Source organism: Engystomops pustulosus, chromosome 7 (genome assembly GCF_040894005.1).
Source record: "Engystomops pustulosus chromosome 7, aEngPut4.maternal, whole genome shotgun sequence".
Taxonomy (NCBI): Eukaryota; Metazoa; Chordata; class Amphibia; order Anura; family Leptodactylidae; genus Engystomops; species Engystomops pustulosus.
Window position 1 is genome coordinate 144751940 of NC_092417.1, and position 15142 is coordinate 144767081.

Consider the following 15142-nt stretch of genomic DNA (forward strand, 5'->3'; position numbering starts at 1 on the left):
TGGATCATACAGGCTGCTACCAACATTTGGTTAAAATTTTGTGTCAATGGCACCATTAGAAATATAAATATACAGTATATATGACAATTACATGCAACATTGTTTCCTTTCTTGGCAAATCTATTTTCTTATCTCTCTAGATCAATAACCGATTTCCTATCCCTTTGTATTATCTCTATATTTCCATGTGGTTTTCATGTGGTTTAATATTGCTCAACATAAGCCAAACACCGTGCAGATGTTGCCTTCAGTAAAAATTAGAACCAAGACCTTTCCAATTTTCCTTATTCCTGAATATCCTCAATGTATCCATGGTTTAAATGGGTGACCATATACATTAGATTACCAGAAACACAACAGAAGACAAACTAATCTGGAGACTAGGGTCGGTTTACCTGTTTTATTGCAGCCAATTGGTAAGATTAAAAAAGGTGTATTTTTGCGCAATAATATACACTCTGCCCCCCATCTTGATATTGTTGCTGATTTATTAAACAAAAAAACCTGAAATATCACATGGTCATAAGTATTCAGACCATTTTTGGAGTAGAAGCAGCTTTGTACAGCCATGAGTCTTCTTGGGAAGATGCAATAAGTTATTCACATCTGGATTTAGGGATCCTCTGCCTCTTCCTTGCAGATCCTCTCCAGTCGTTCTGGTTGGATGGTGAACATTGATGGAAGCCATTTTCCAGTCTCTCCAGAGATGCTCCATTGGTTTTAGGTCCGGGCTCTGGGCCACTCAAGAATGGCCACAGAGATGTTCTGAAGCCTCTGCTTTGTTATTTTATCTGTGTACTTAGGGTTATTGTCTTGTTGAAAGGTGAACATTTGGCCCAGTATGAGGTCTGTCAGGCTTACTGGATGTGGATCCTCTGGACCACTGCAGACGATGACTCAAGCCACTACCTGGGACCGGAGTCTAAGTGGTACCCGGTTTTCACCAGAGCCCGCCACAAAGCTGGTTAGACAAGCTGCGGCGTGGTACCACCAGGTCGTTCCTCAGGCGTGACTTGTCTGCAGTGGCGGCCAAGGTTGAGGTACAGAAACAGTACAACGTCAGAGTCCAATCCGGGGTCAGCAACAGGAGGTCCAAGCAGAAGGGTACGGGAACACAGCACACACGACAGCAACACGGAGGAACACTGGTACATGGGAACATGGAGGAGGTCAGGTAACACAGGAACACTGAGGAAGTCGGGTACGCAGGAGACACAGGAACGCAGGAGACACTGGAACGAAGGAGACACTGGAATGCAGGCAAATCGCAACAGAGCTTTCTCTAAGACTGTGAGGCACAAAGATCCGTCAGGGTTAGATGGGAGAGGCAGATATAAATAGCCTCATGGGAAATGACCAGCGCCAATCAATGACGCGCTGGCCCATTAAATTTCCTAGAAGTGCCGCGGGCGCCCTAAGGCACGGGGCCGCACGCACACGGAGCGAGGCCGGGACTCGGGAGCGGGGAAAGGTGAGACACGCTGGCGCGGTGCCTGCGGGGAGCGAGAGGCACGGGTGTGGGTCGCGGGTCCACCTGTGACAAGGTCCAGAGCTCTGGAAGAGGATTTTATCCAGGATATCTCTGTACTTTGCCGCATTCATCTTCCTTCAATTACAAAAAGTAGTCCTGTCCCTGTAACTGAAAAACACCCCGATAGCATGATGCTGCCCCCACCATGTGTCACTGTGGGGATTGTATTTAGCATGTGATGAGCAGCGCCTGGTTTTCTCCACACACACTGCTTAGAATTAACACCGAAATGTTTAACCATTGTCTCATTAGACCAGAGAATCTTATTTCTGGGAGTTCTTCATGTGTTTATTGCAAACTGTTTGCAGCTTTCATATGTCTTGCACTGAGGAGAGGACTTCCATCAGCAGACTTCATCATAAATCCCCGACTAGTGGAGGCTTCAGTAATAGTTGACTTTGTGAAACTTTCTCCCATCTCTCACTGCATCTCTGGAGCTCAGCCACAGTGATCTTGGGGCTCTTCTTTACCTCTCCTACTAGGGCTCTTCTGACATGATTTGCTGATAGCCAGGTCAAGGAAGAGTTGTGGTCGTCCCAAACTTATTCCATAAAAGGATTATGGAAGACACTGTGAGATTAGGAACCTTTAGTGCTAAACAAATTTTTTTCTGAGCTCCTTGGGCAGTTACTTAGACCTCATGATTTTCATGTGTTCTGACATGCACTGTGAGCTGTGAGGTCTTATATAGACAGGTGTGTACCTGTCCTAACCAAGTCCCATCAGTTTATTTAAACACTGCTAGACTCCAATGAAGGAGTAGAACCATCTCAAGGAGGATCAGAAGGAAATGGACAGTGTTTGAGTTAAATATGACTGTCACAGCAAATGGTGATATTGTGATACTGTGATATTTCAGTTTTTCTTGTTTAATAAATTACCAAAAAGATCTACATTTCAGTTTTTTTCTGTCAAGATGGGGTGCAGAGTGTACATTAATGAGCAAAAAAAGAACTTTATTGATCTGACCAATTGGCTGCAATGAAACAAGGAGGGAAAAATTTTAATTGGTCTCAATACTTTCCATAACCAATGTATAGCTTAAAAATCTTTTTCCTTACCTCAAATACTGTGCAGTAATGCTTTGACTTTAGGCTGTGATCATTTTAGTAGGTGGCAACCTCCCTGTAGTGAAGTCCAGAGATCACCCAGAAAATGCAGTTAGAAATAGCTTAAAGTCAGACTTGCTAGATGACAACCTACTAACAAAACTTTAAAAAGTTCTAACAACCCACTAACAAAACTACATAATTGTCAAAAAGCACAATGCAAACGAATGCAATTCATCAGTAAATATATCATTTTATCACAACAATTTCTCACACAAATGGACAACATTAAACATTAACATTAAAAACATCGACATTATGACACCTACTTTCTGGGACCAAATATTCATAATTCACTTGAGGCATCATAACAATATTTTATCAAATTTGTGCAAACTTCCAGTTTTAAACAGTCAATAAAGCAAAAATAACCAATATGTCAAGACAAAAAATGTATATATCTATATACAACTGCAATGTAAGCTGCCAAAATAGTTTAATATCTCATATGGTAAGAAATTGCTTAAAGGAAATGTATCATCAAAAATCTAGCATGATAACCCAGGGACACTTACTCATAGATCCAGGCCTCGTGACTGTGGTAATCTTCTTATATTTGTATTCCATGACCCCCCCTTCCTTATAAAATCAACTTTTAAAATTAATTTACAGAGCCTGAGGGGCTTCTGAGGGTGTTACCAGAAGCACTCCATGCTTTAGCTTCACAGGCTGTCAGACTGTGAAGAGCACTTACCCTTCCACTGTGTACTGAAACGCCATCTGCTGCAGTAAGATTATATCAGGCAGAGGGAGGAGGGAAGTGCTGAGGGAGCAGGGGGAGGAAAGACCGTATAACAGTCTGTGAAGCTGCAGCACAGATGTGCTCTGGTAACACCACCAGCAACCCTTAGGGCTCATTAGTATATTAGCAAATATAAAAGGATTACCACAGTCACAGTGCCTGGATCTATAAGTAAGTGGCCCTGGTTTATCATGTTTAATCATTGATGATAGATTTCCTTTAAAGCTCCAATTAGATCGAGCATAAGTATCTGATATATCGACCACTAGATATCTAAAAGGGAGTCCAGTCACACTGTCCTAAATCTTGCCAACAACCGATGTTAGGGTAATAAAGGATCCGGGATGTATACATGTACAGTATACAGTATTATATACATGATATATCATGTGTTATGGTTGACATTCCACATTTTGATCAACTTTATTCCAATATGAATCGGCACCTAAAAGATTTGACACCATAAGATCTTATCTTACTATAATATGGTAATGGAATTATTTAGTATTTAAGATTTAACAAAAAAAAAAGGTCTGCTACACACAGGCCGGGACCCGGACATAGCATATGTTCGGCTGGAGAAGTGGAGGGCTCAGCGCTCCTCAGCCCCCTCCATAGAGAGCCATTTTTTGTGGATATTCTCTCCTGCCATTTTAACACCCCCCCCCCCCCATATGTTCAACCCTCTAAATAACATTCATAAGCTGTTCCAGTATCTGTGGCACTAGTCTGAATGGGGGATTGGGGACGCCGGTCTGCTGATCTGTGCATATTCTGAGTTCTACCACCTACAAAGGGAAAGACTGGTGTCCGATAATTTACAGCATCTTTTTCATGGGTCTGCCACTTTATTTCAGGAATCACACAAATATAATACATTATAATATTTTAGAGAGAACCAAATAGCATTGACTGGGGTTTGTGGGGCATAACCAGTCAGGGACTACCCAACAAGGGGAGGAGGGAGCTGCGTAAAGTGAGGTGCATAGTGGCTCAAGCCTACTAGGGCATGGGTCAGTAGGTCAGATACTTAAGGTCAAAGAGCTTGGGATGACTATGTGTTGTAGTATCCTGCTGAGTAGAGGTCTGGGATGGCACACATTGAGGTGGTTACAGATCATCAGAGCTTTGGTCTCTCCTGCTTATTTAAGTGTTAAAGATAATGGATGTGTTGTTCCCTCTGGAGAAGATGGAATATGTTCTAAAGAGCCTGGGTGGTAGTACCTGAGCTCATTTGTCATCCCTGGAGCCAATGCACTTATTTCTGGCCAGCCTGGACCTCCTCATTTTTGTCAGTCCATCTCAAATAGTTGGACTCTTATTAATGAGATTGCAGTTCATTATGTAGAGAAGGTCAGTTCTTTATGAGGTAGTACTAGAACCATGAAGTGTATTTTAGTATTTTTTTCTAATTTGTTTTTGGTTCCATAGTGCCTTATCTATACTGCTGTCCCTAAAAGACCAAATCATTTTAACATTCAGACTGGGACTGTGACACTGGAATGTCCTCCATATCCCAACATCTCTTCATGGTCTAAAACAATAGGATTTCAGCTTCTGGCATGTCCATTTTTATGACCCGTTGACCAAAATCTAGAGGCACCAAGACCAAGTTGTTCACCGTTAGTGTTTTTATGTGCAATGGAATTTCAAGTAGAGAGTGGAATTACAATAAGATGTTTACCATATTCTGTAGGTAAAAAAAGAATCCATGAATGTCCATGAATCTCTACATTTGTTCTAGTAACCGGTAAAAACTGTTGCTCTCCAGAATATTTCTAGAACTATTAAAGATTGTACCAAATTTCTAATATCTAAATTTCGAAATTTTCATACCCTAAGAAAACTATAAACTATATTTTCACTGTATATCAATAGTTGTTTATCGAATATGACACATATTACTATGACGGCAGATGATCCAGGATCTCTTAGGACCCCAGTTTTTAATTACCGTTCTGCTTCAAGTATTTTAAGGGAACCTTTCCAATAAAAAAATCCCCTATGATTGACAGCAATTCTTCCCAAGAGATTCCAAAAGTTTCACATGCACAAGTCATGGTTCAGGAGTGATTTTTCAGCTCCGCCTATATAAATAATGTATTAAAGTAGACACTTCTCCGGGCCATTCACAAGGATTATCTTTTTTCTCCGCCCTGATGTAAAATTGTTGCCAAATTGAAAGTGTTAAAAAAAAAAAGCTTGAGAAAAAAAATCAGGAATTCTTTGGAACTGATGTTTGTTTCAACATTTGTGCCAGATTTTCGCTTGTTGTTGAATGTTAGGTGTAGATACTTTGATTTGTTGTAGGCAATTTCCCTCCGCTTAGTGTAGAGGTTTGCCAGGCGATGGGAGTCACACATGGGTGTTGATGTTCAGAATTGTTGTACAGTAAAATTGTTGGCGCGCGGGGATGCCACCCCTGAGCTAAGTTTTGGGAGAGAAGTGAATCTCCTGGACAAACACTAATGTTTATGTGAATATAGTTTACATTTCGGGTAAAAACAATCTCCCTTCCCCTCCTCCTCTTCTCTGCTCTTTCCAACATGTGTTGTTTTGGACTTTCAGAGGCTGACAGATGGGATGTATCATGTTAGGAGGGGTGATGGAGGGGGGGCATTTAAAGTTTTAAACTTTGTCAATGAAACAAGGATGTCTACTTCCCAGTGCAATGTGCTGGAAAGCAGACATTAATGTACTGTATTAACTCTTTTCTAACCAGAGTTGTTTTCCTTCTATGACTAGTATCTGAGAAATCCTCTGTTATTACGGGTCGGAAATATTGCGGCCCAGTTTAGGTGCAATTAGTAAGCAAGCAAGTAACCTGTGTATATTATCAACTTTATATGGTTAACATTGAGGTTTACAAAAGTAAAGCTAAAGAGGGTGACGGAAAACACATAGCGGGAGGAAGGATAACGCTTTCCCAATGGAAACTTCTCTCATCTCTATAGAATCCATTCCTGGCTTTTGCTAAGGAAAACAAGATGACTCCCTTTTGTAAGTGTGCAGATAAAGGAGGATTTTACATTAGGGATTTTAATCATATTTATATAAACCAAAGTCTCTTAACTTGTATTCATTGGATTTTGGGGATTGAAAAAGTTCTGCAGAGCAATGCATCATTGATATAAAGCCTATTAATAAAGATTGGATTGGCTGTTCTCCAGCTTGAATATTCTCCAGCATCTAAGGGGTTCATAGACTAATACCACTGGGGTCTGTCTCTGGTCCCTCTGCTTGGGAGGGAAATAGACCTCATCTGAAAGTCAGAGAGAAAGGTCAGACGTAATATAAGGAGGCAAATTCCAGATACATTCTCGCCCCCTCACCCCTGTATTTTACTCTCAACTATCCAGCATATCTCCTCATCTCATCCCTATAGGACCACCCTAACTATACATATTGTCCTGTTAGTACTCGACACGCTTCCCCTTAACATAAACAATGGCGTAGATTTCAGTGCAGAATGTGAAAGACCAATGAAAAAAAATATCTATCAGGCAAGCATTACTATCAAGCAGATGTGCAGTACAACCCTATGTACAATGCAGGTAAACACTACTGTGCCACATACAATGGGGGTAAATACTGCTGTCCACACAAAAGGGGCAAACACTGGCCTCAATGTCAAACAAACAGGGCCTTGTGTGGTGGATCAAAACAACAGGAAAAGAAGAGATCAAAGACAATGTGACACTCCAGTGTACTATGTGTTTGTATCCTATGTTGTATTTACACTCCCAGGTTTATTACTATACTGAATATAAAAACATGAGTAGGGTTGTAGGGTTGACTATAACCAGATTGAGGCATGCATGCCATATGTTTTCCTTTTCTTCCCATGGTCCTACAAGACCTCTGCAGTGATTTTTTATTATTAGGCTGACACCAGTGAAATGCTGGCACCTACTAGTGATGGGAAGTCCATCATTGAGTGGACCATAAGGCTCCACTCACTAAGAAGAGACGGCTCTTCTGGCTTCTGTATGGTTCCCTACTAAATATATAATAGGGAACTACAGGGCAATCATTGACCCCACTCCACAATACTTTCAACCCATTAGGGGCAATTAGGGACGGGGTGAAATCGGCTCACTGAGGGGAGCCAACTCCTGTCGTTCATGTGAACTACTCATCACTAGTACCTACAATCTTATAAACCATGTGCCTCCCACAGTTATGCTTTTGGGTGCCCTTGTTAGTCTTGTTGTGGCTGCTACCACTATGCCCCCCCCTACAGGGCCACCACTAGGAGGTTTGGGCAAATTTTGTGGGCCCCAACCTCCCCCCATACGTCAGCCCTGTCAGAACAGTGAGTTCACTGAGGGTTTTCTGTGACATGGGGCCCTTCTTCTCCTCTAGGCCCCCTGAACACAGTCACACTAAGCCCCCCCCCCCCCACCCTGATGACAGCCCTACAGCCCTACAGCCCTACAGCCCTATAATTGTCTTAATGGTCCAGATGCTTGCAGTATTCTAATGCTATGCAGAGCTTGTTGTTATTGTATACAGCTTAAGTTCTAGATTTAGTTCTAGGTAGTAGCTACTCAATATACTACTATTAATAAAGCATGTGCTAAAAGAGTAAATGTACACATGCAAGAAGCCATATCCTTTGCTCATACCTATGTATAATATACGTAATGCTATATAATGTTTAATATTTCTTCTGTAAGTACAATAATGTTTGCTTAGTCTCCAACACGACCCCACATCTGCAGCAAATCACTCCGACACCCTGACATTTATGGGCCGGCATTAGTTTGATCTACTCCTGTGTGTGCTCCAGCTGCAGTATATCCCTCATTTGTCCAAGCTCCGCAGAGCATCCCCCATTAAGCAGAAGTTTTACATGAAGTTACAAACTTGATTTTACCCCGGAATGCTATTTCACGCATCACCTTCCTATCTTGCGCTGGAGCTCCACTATTTGTCCCGGATCTGCAGAACATCTACCCATAGCTAATCCCCTATAAGTGCTTTGCAGAGCATTACTATATTAACCCTTTTCTATCAATTGAAGAGTTTTGCTCCCCTAACCTTTCAACCTCTCCCCCCCCCCTTCAGCACCAGAGACAAAGCACAGAGCTCCCAGCTGCCTCAGAGCAGGAAGCCCCCCGTCTTGCAGAGAGGGGGGCCATCAGACTGGGGCGTTCAGTCTCAGGGCTTTCCGAGGGGCTCGAGGTTTGCTTTCTGGAACAAAGCCAAACAGGGGGTCAGTTCAGGATAAGAACGCGGGGGGCGGAGAGGGATAGGGGGGTTTGGGGGTCTGGGGGTAGGCAACAGCGAGTGGCTTTCAGCCAACAGTCAAGACACCCCCTCCCCTTCCAGCCATAACTTCTTCTTTAATAGAAAGCAGCACTGCTTCTCTTACAATGGGATATAAGGTCTTTTGGCTTTGTCCACCCCCGTGTCCCCTTATACACCCCTTTAAAAATCCCAGAGATTGCCTGTTTCACCGCCAATTTAACCTTTCCCCTGCCATGGCAGCCCCGATTCGCTGAATGAAGTGTTTTGCCATTCTATACCATGTTTCAATTGTGGTTTTGGTCTGGAAAAAAAAAGTGAAGTAGCTACGAGGTGGATTTTTTCTTTTGTTGCTTGTACACAATGTATTTTTCCCTCTCTTGTTTCCTGTTGGTTGGACGTAAAACCTGCCAGCTAATCACAGCAGCTGGGAGCCCGATGACAGCCCCCGAGCCTATAAATCCTGGCCTAATGTATTTATAAATCCAACTTATTATACACACAGTAGCAGCCTTAAATAATACCAGAAGAAGTGCTTTATCTCTTCCATTTATTTGTATTCAGCCAGTGAGGGAGGATGGATAGGTACAGGACACTTACATTATGAAAAGAGGCTTTGTAGTACATCAAGGCATTTCACCCCATTCAGTGTCAGAAAAGCACTGGGTTAACGAAATTCTTCTCACAATTTCTTTCACTTGTTCACTGTCACCCCGTCCCGAACTCGGTTACTTTCAGGAGACTTGATACCCTTGCATGAACCCACTCTTTTTGTAAGCCTTTGCCACCTGTCCTTCAGTATTCCACTTGTGTCTTTTTGCAGTAGTCAGAATCATTGTCTTACTTGGGATGATACTATTACGTTCTGTATTAACGTTTTTACATTTTTTTGGTATTACAACATATAGCAAAAAAGACACAATGGAAACTTTTGGACAGTAGAAGGGCGATATAGCAAACATTTACTTAACACATTAAATACCAATTAATTAAATATGATAAAATGCATTAAGTGTCAGGTTTGCCACATTTACATATATATATAGTTTCAGCTGTTGATATTATATAACTGATAGGATGGAATTGTTTATGTAAGCGTCCCTAATAATTGACCCTTGGCCCTTAGTTGCAGTAGTTCTCCAGTTCGTACAATGAGCATGTGCTATGGCAGCACTGTTCCACAATTCCTCTCTTCCTCATTTGGTAGTCCTGTGACTGGAGTTGCATCCCGTCCAGCTCGCTGCCTTGGGGTACGTTCACTGCAAGAAGAACATATAAGATTAGATCTGGTTGTTGGACCCCTAAAGCTGCATTGACACCTCCATGCTTTACTTTGAGACTAATATAGTGTTACATGATAATATAGTCTGTTATGCACACGGATGTTATGTAGAATAACCCAAAGAGGGATTAAATAATTACATAGTTAGTGCAGTGTAAAAGAAACACATATGTTCATCAAGAAGGTCAAAGAAGGGAAAGGGATTTTAGTGAACACAGTTCAATGTTATTTTGCTGTAAGAAGACATCTAGGTTATTTTTGAAGCTCTCTACACTCTCTGCTGTGATCAGCTCCTGAGCTCAGCTATTGCTCAGATTCACAGTTCTTACAATAAAGCCTTGTCACCTCTGGTAATGTAACTATGTAAATATAAAAGACAACAAAATGATTGCTCAAATAAAGTAGTGGCATGAACATCACTTTTTTATTCACATAGGGGACTTCTGAGCCCATGTTCTTGTCATCACAGGAGACCCAAAATTCCGTTTTCTGGTCTTAAGCAATAGATGATATTAATGGCTAACGTAACCCATTCCACCCAAGTACACTGGAGAACTTATCCTAATAAATGTGAAAACCATAGAAAAATCCTTACAGCAGATGTCAAACGTTAACCAGGTAAGAGAGAAGATGGGCCTGAGAAGAAGCATGTACTCATGTCCTGGTGCACATGTCCAGGAGCACTCAACTGTGATCGGGAGTAAATCCTTCCCACTACTCTTGAATTGCATTGAAGTGCACCTCAAAAGCATCAAGTGAACACAGCATCACATTATTTTTTTCTATGATTCTTTCTATTGGAAAAACCCCTTAAAGATTGGTGACTAATCTTAACTCCTTGCTGCAAACCACCTTATTATGATGAACTGCAAGGGGTATATGAAGAGGTCTCAGGGGCTGAGTTTTCTCAATACAGGTAATATGTTTGCTACATATGGCAAAAAAAAACCTGTGTCTAACACCTCTGATGCTACTCATTGAGCCCTCTCCATACACCCCTTACCACCCGCTGATGTACTAGTGTGGCAGTATGATTCATTTAGTAAAAAAAAACTATATCATCTATAAAAAAGTTGAACAGAATTACACAGCAATAAATAACACATGAAAATTGAAGTCTACAGTGTCTCTGGCTGGAACTATGCCCAAAAAAGTCTCATATGCTGTGCCCATATGATGTATGGGAGTCATCATGCGAACACGGTCTTACACACGGACCTAGGACATATGCTCCAAATAAGATGCAGACTATGGGAGACAGCAGGAGGAAGCTGATTGCACCCCCAAGTCTCCTGGCTACACTGCGACACTGGAAAGATATGTGAGTTCCAAAGACCATCAGAAAAATGTTTTCTGATGGTCCTAGGCGACCATGGTGGAAAGGTGGTTCAACCCCAAAAGGGGTTTCAACCCCCAGATTTAGAACCTCTGCACTAGGTGAACACTGTTGAAGTATAAGTTGGACTTGAGAAAATTCAGTAATTATCCTCCGATTTGGAGAATTATTTCCTGACACCTTTGTATGTGTTGTCTACTAGGACCACATGAATATATACTGGTATATAATATGTACCATGTTTTTACAGCAGAGGTCATACTTAGCAGTCTAACAGCTATTCTATTGACCGGATTAGAGAAGACTCCAGACCCAAGGTACAACACTTTCCAGTAACTTGCAGCACCTAGTGGCTGTTACATTGTGTACAATACACTGCTATTTCAAGTGCACTGTGACCTCTCAAATAAGTCGGCTGGGTTGCCAGGAGATAAATCACCCAAATGCACATAGGTAGGTAAAACTATGGTTTTACACAATATACCTTAACTCCAGCCAAAACATGAATATTTTGTAAATTGCACATACAAATAGTAACTGTCCATCATTCAGTGCTCATTGCAATGCATTTAGTATTCTAGGAGATCATTATGGGCTTAGAAGTCATGTAGGCCGTCCTATTCAATAACTAACAGAAATCTTTATATATACTTATAACAAGTAGTCTGCCATTCACTGGTAGGACCGCCCACTGGACTCGAAAGTCAGTAGAATTCTACTGAAACTTTTTCCACAAAAGCATATATGACGCTATTGACAATACTTTTCCTATACCATAATACTGGCACATCAGATTTCATATTTAATGTGACATGTCCTTACCTAATGGCTGTTCAAGGTCTCTTCTGACCTTAGGATAGTAGTAAAAACCTCTATCTCCGCAAACCAAGTACAAGGCTTCTACAAGGTGAGGCCCACAGAGATGTTGGTTGGCTAAGGCTTGGGTGGTAGGTGTAAAGAGGGCCATAAGAATGGCCAGAGGGAGACACTGAATCCACAAAGCCATGACGAAAGAAATGAAGAGTGAATCTGTAGACATAAGAGAGAACAAGCATTGAACAATTTCCTTCTAAGCTTTAGATACAACGCAAAACCTGTAAGTTACCCATGTACCAGTTTGGTAGGCTTCCAAATGCAATTCACAATGACATGACACTTACCTGGACAAGAGCTACAGAAGGACCAAGTGGGTCTGGTGTAAAGGAGAGATGGCAGGTATGAGTGTGATCTTCCTGCTCCTGCGGACCCATTTTATACATCACAAAGCACCTTAGCTAAGCACCTTGCCAAATTCTGCCGGCTCATTAGCTGCTCCTCCCACAAGGGTGAACAGTTACCTATTATAATTTTCAGTTCCTCTGAACATAAGGATCATCGATTTACCTTCTCAGCATCATCACTTGTTTCTTGATGACATGACCACCTGCCACATTGTCACTGGAATAAGAAGGCACAAGACAGCAGAACAGTAATACCTGCAGTTACTGCATTCATGAAGATTTTTAAGAGTTGATGTTCCAATTACGTCTTGCCCTCTAATTGTCATAGTGATTGTCATAAATATATATGTATATACTGTATATATATAAATATATATGTATATACTGTGTGTATATATATATGTATATATATATATATATATATATATATATATAAACAGACTATGACAAATAGAAGGCAAGACGTAATTGGAATGGAACTTTCTATATGTGATATGTTTAATTTGTTACGATATGAAAGTTTTTTGGGGAAAATCTTACAATTGAAAGAAAGTAGTGCTATATGACATTGCTGCGGCTGCAGGCTGCCCTGCACTTAGCATTCAGTGTCCATCGAATCACTTCTTGGGGTGACCTTCTGTCTTATGTCATGACTTGCCAGATCACACTTCTACAGTTGGGGCCGAGTGTTAATGAACAGAAAAGGCAGGAGTGAAACGCTCACCCATTGCAAAAGTGTGGTTGGTCCCGTTCCACATAAGTTTGGACATCATTGCATGTCTATGGCACAAAGTGCCTGTACACTGTGCCTCCCAGCAGCTATAAATGCACACAAATGCTACCTGATAGATAATTCTCATGCGTTTATGTCCAAAATTATGCATAATGTGAAGACACTGTAATAAGTTAAAGGGTACACACGATACTGTCTGCTTATGCAAAAAGAGAAAGGACTGTGGAGGAAACATGTATACAATAATGCACATCCTTCCCTTATACCTACTAGGTTGGGTTAAGATAGTAGTAGTTATGCCCATGGCCTTAATACTGGAGGTCATCTGTCCTCAGATACAAAAACAGAACAGGACCTGAAGGAACCAGGTCGGGTTTAAAAGGACACCAATGTCAAAGTCACATTATACCTAGGGATGAGCAGACCCACTGACTTAAAGATCCTGTTCAGGCCCCGGTTCTGGTAATGAAAGCAGAGTAACACACATGATCGGTGCTGGCATACTGTTTATATGCGCATTTATAGTAATGAATCAGGTGCACACCAGTACTAATGTTATGTCATTGGGAAGTGCCCATCCTCCCCAATATGGTGGCATGCATGCACTAGATCAATTTAAATGTTGGTGGCAGCATTTAAACAGTTACCAGGGTAACCAGGGTGGGAAATTGATGTGAACCCGAACCCAGACCATGACTTCTAATAAAGGTACAAACACAAACCTTGCAGTAGGGTCTGCTAATCCCTAATTATACTCTTCATGCCCTTGCACCAGAAATAATCCATGGAAAAGATTATGATGTGTTCTGCAGGATCATTTTAATTACTATTGTTACATTATCTGTATCAATATTAATTTTTTTCAGATTCACATACAAGGCCTTATGTGGCTGTGAATAATCCACATCAATTGCAGCCCCAATGGAAACCTATTGTACATGGTCAGGGTGCGGTGAGCCCACCAAGTCTCACCTCCTCCTCAACTCCTTTGGGGGTGCTCACTCTTCCCATCTCCACCCAGCTGAAACGGGCTGCAAAAAGTTCATGTGGATGACGCCTTATACTGGAATACATAGTATCAAAAACCACTGACATCATTTTAGGTTTTCTGCTCCTATGATGGTATTTGCCATCCTCAAGAGGCAGTGATAGAGGTGCATTGAAAGCAATGATCTTTTCTTTTTCCCCCCAACTTTGGTCCATCAACCTCTTATTAGCTATCATTATTTTATACAGTCACATAACCATCAACATTATTTTGCTGTTAGAAGACATCTAAACCACTTTTGAAATTTTCTGCAGTCTCTGCTGTCGGCAGGCTATTCATCAGATTCACAGTACTTTGGTAAAAAAGCCTTTGCTCCTATGGAGATTAACCTGTTATTTTTCTCCAGGTATCTACAATTACCCCTAATCTTCAGAGGTGAATTAACATGAAACAACTTTTCTCCATATTTTTTGTAAGGACCATTATTTAAACATATTAATCATGTCCCCTCTTAAATGTCTCTTCCCAAGACTAAAAAAGATCCTCCAGGCCTAATTTTTGTGACTTTCCTTTGTACCATCCCAAACTCTAGGACATTTGTTTATGAACTGGTTCCCAGAACTGAATAAATAATTTAAATATTTTACCGTATACTGCTTAAAAATGGGGACCTTTCTAGGTAGGAATTGTTGACCACATGTCTCTGGACAGTCCAAAAGCAGTTTATACCTTGCGGAAAGGGGCAGATTAAGAATCTGGGTTATATGAATATTATAGCCCCTACAAGTCAGGAATTTACTTCCTGCACATGGTACTAAAATCAAACTTCTTGGGGAATAGAAGATAAGTCCCTTCTGCTTACTTTCAATCCACAGATTTAGAACCTTTGGGGGACCTACAAATGGCTCCGAAATGGCTCTTTTGTACATGTGCACTGAGAGCTGGAACAGA

At 41.3% G+C, this 15142-nt stretch overlaps 1 protein-coding gene across 1 annotated transcript; it reads right to left on the reverse strand.

Annotated features, from left to right (window-relative positions):
• Nucleotides 1-9165: 9165 nt before the first annotated feature.
• Nucleotides 9166-12479, reverse strand: INS (insulin). The gene is made up of 3 exons (XM_072114328.1): nt 12411-12479; nt 12073-12279; nt 9166-9891 (listed from the first exon to the last, which is right to left on the reverse strand). Exons 2-3 carry the CDS (start codon nt 12254-12256, stop codon nt 9755-9757), a joined length of 321 nt encoding a protein of 106 aa, XP_071970429.1. The 5' UTR covers nt 12257-12279; nt 12411-12479; the 3' UTR covers nt 9166-9754.
• Nucleotides 12480-15142: the final 2663 nt, after the last annotated feature.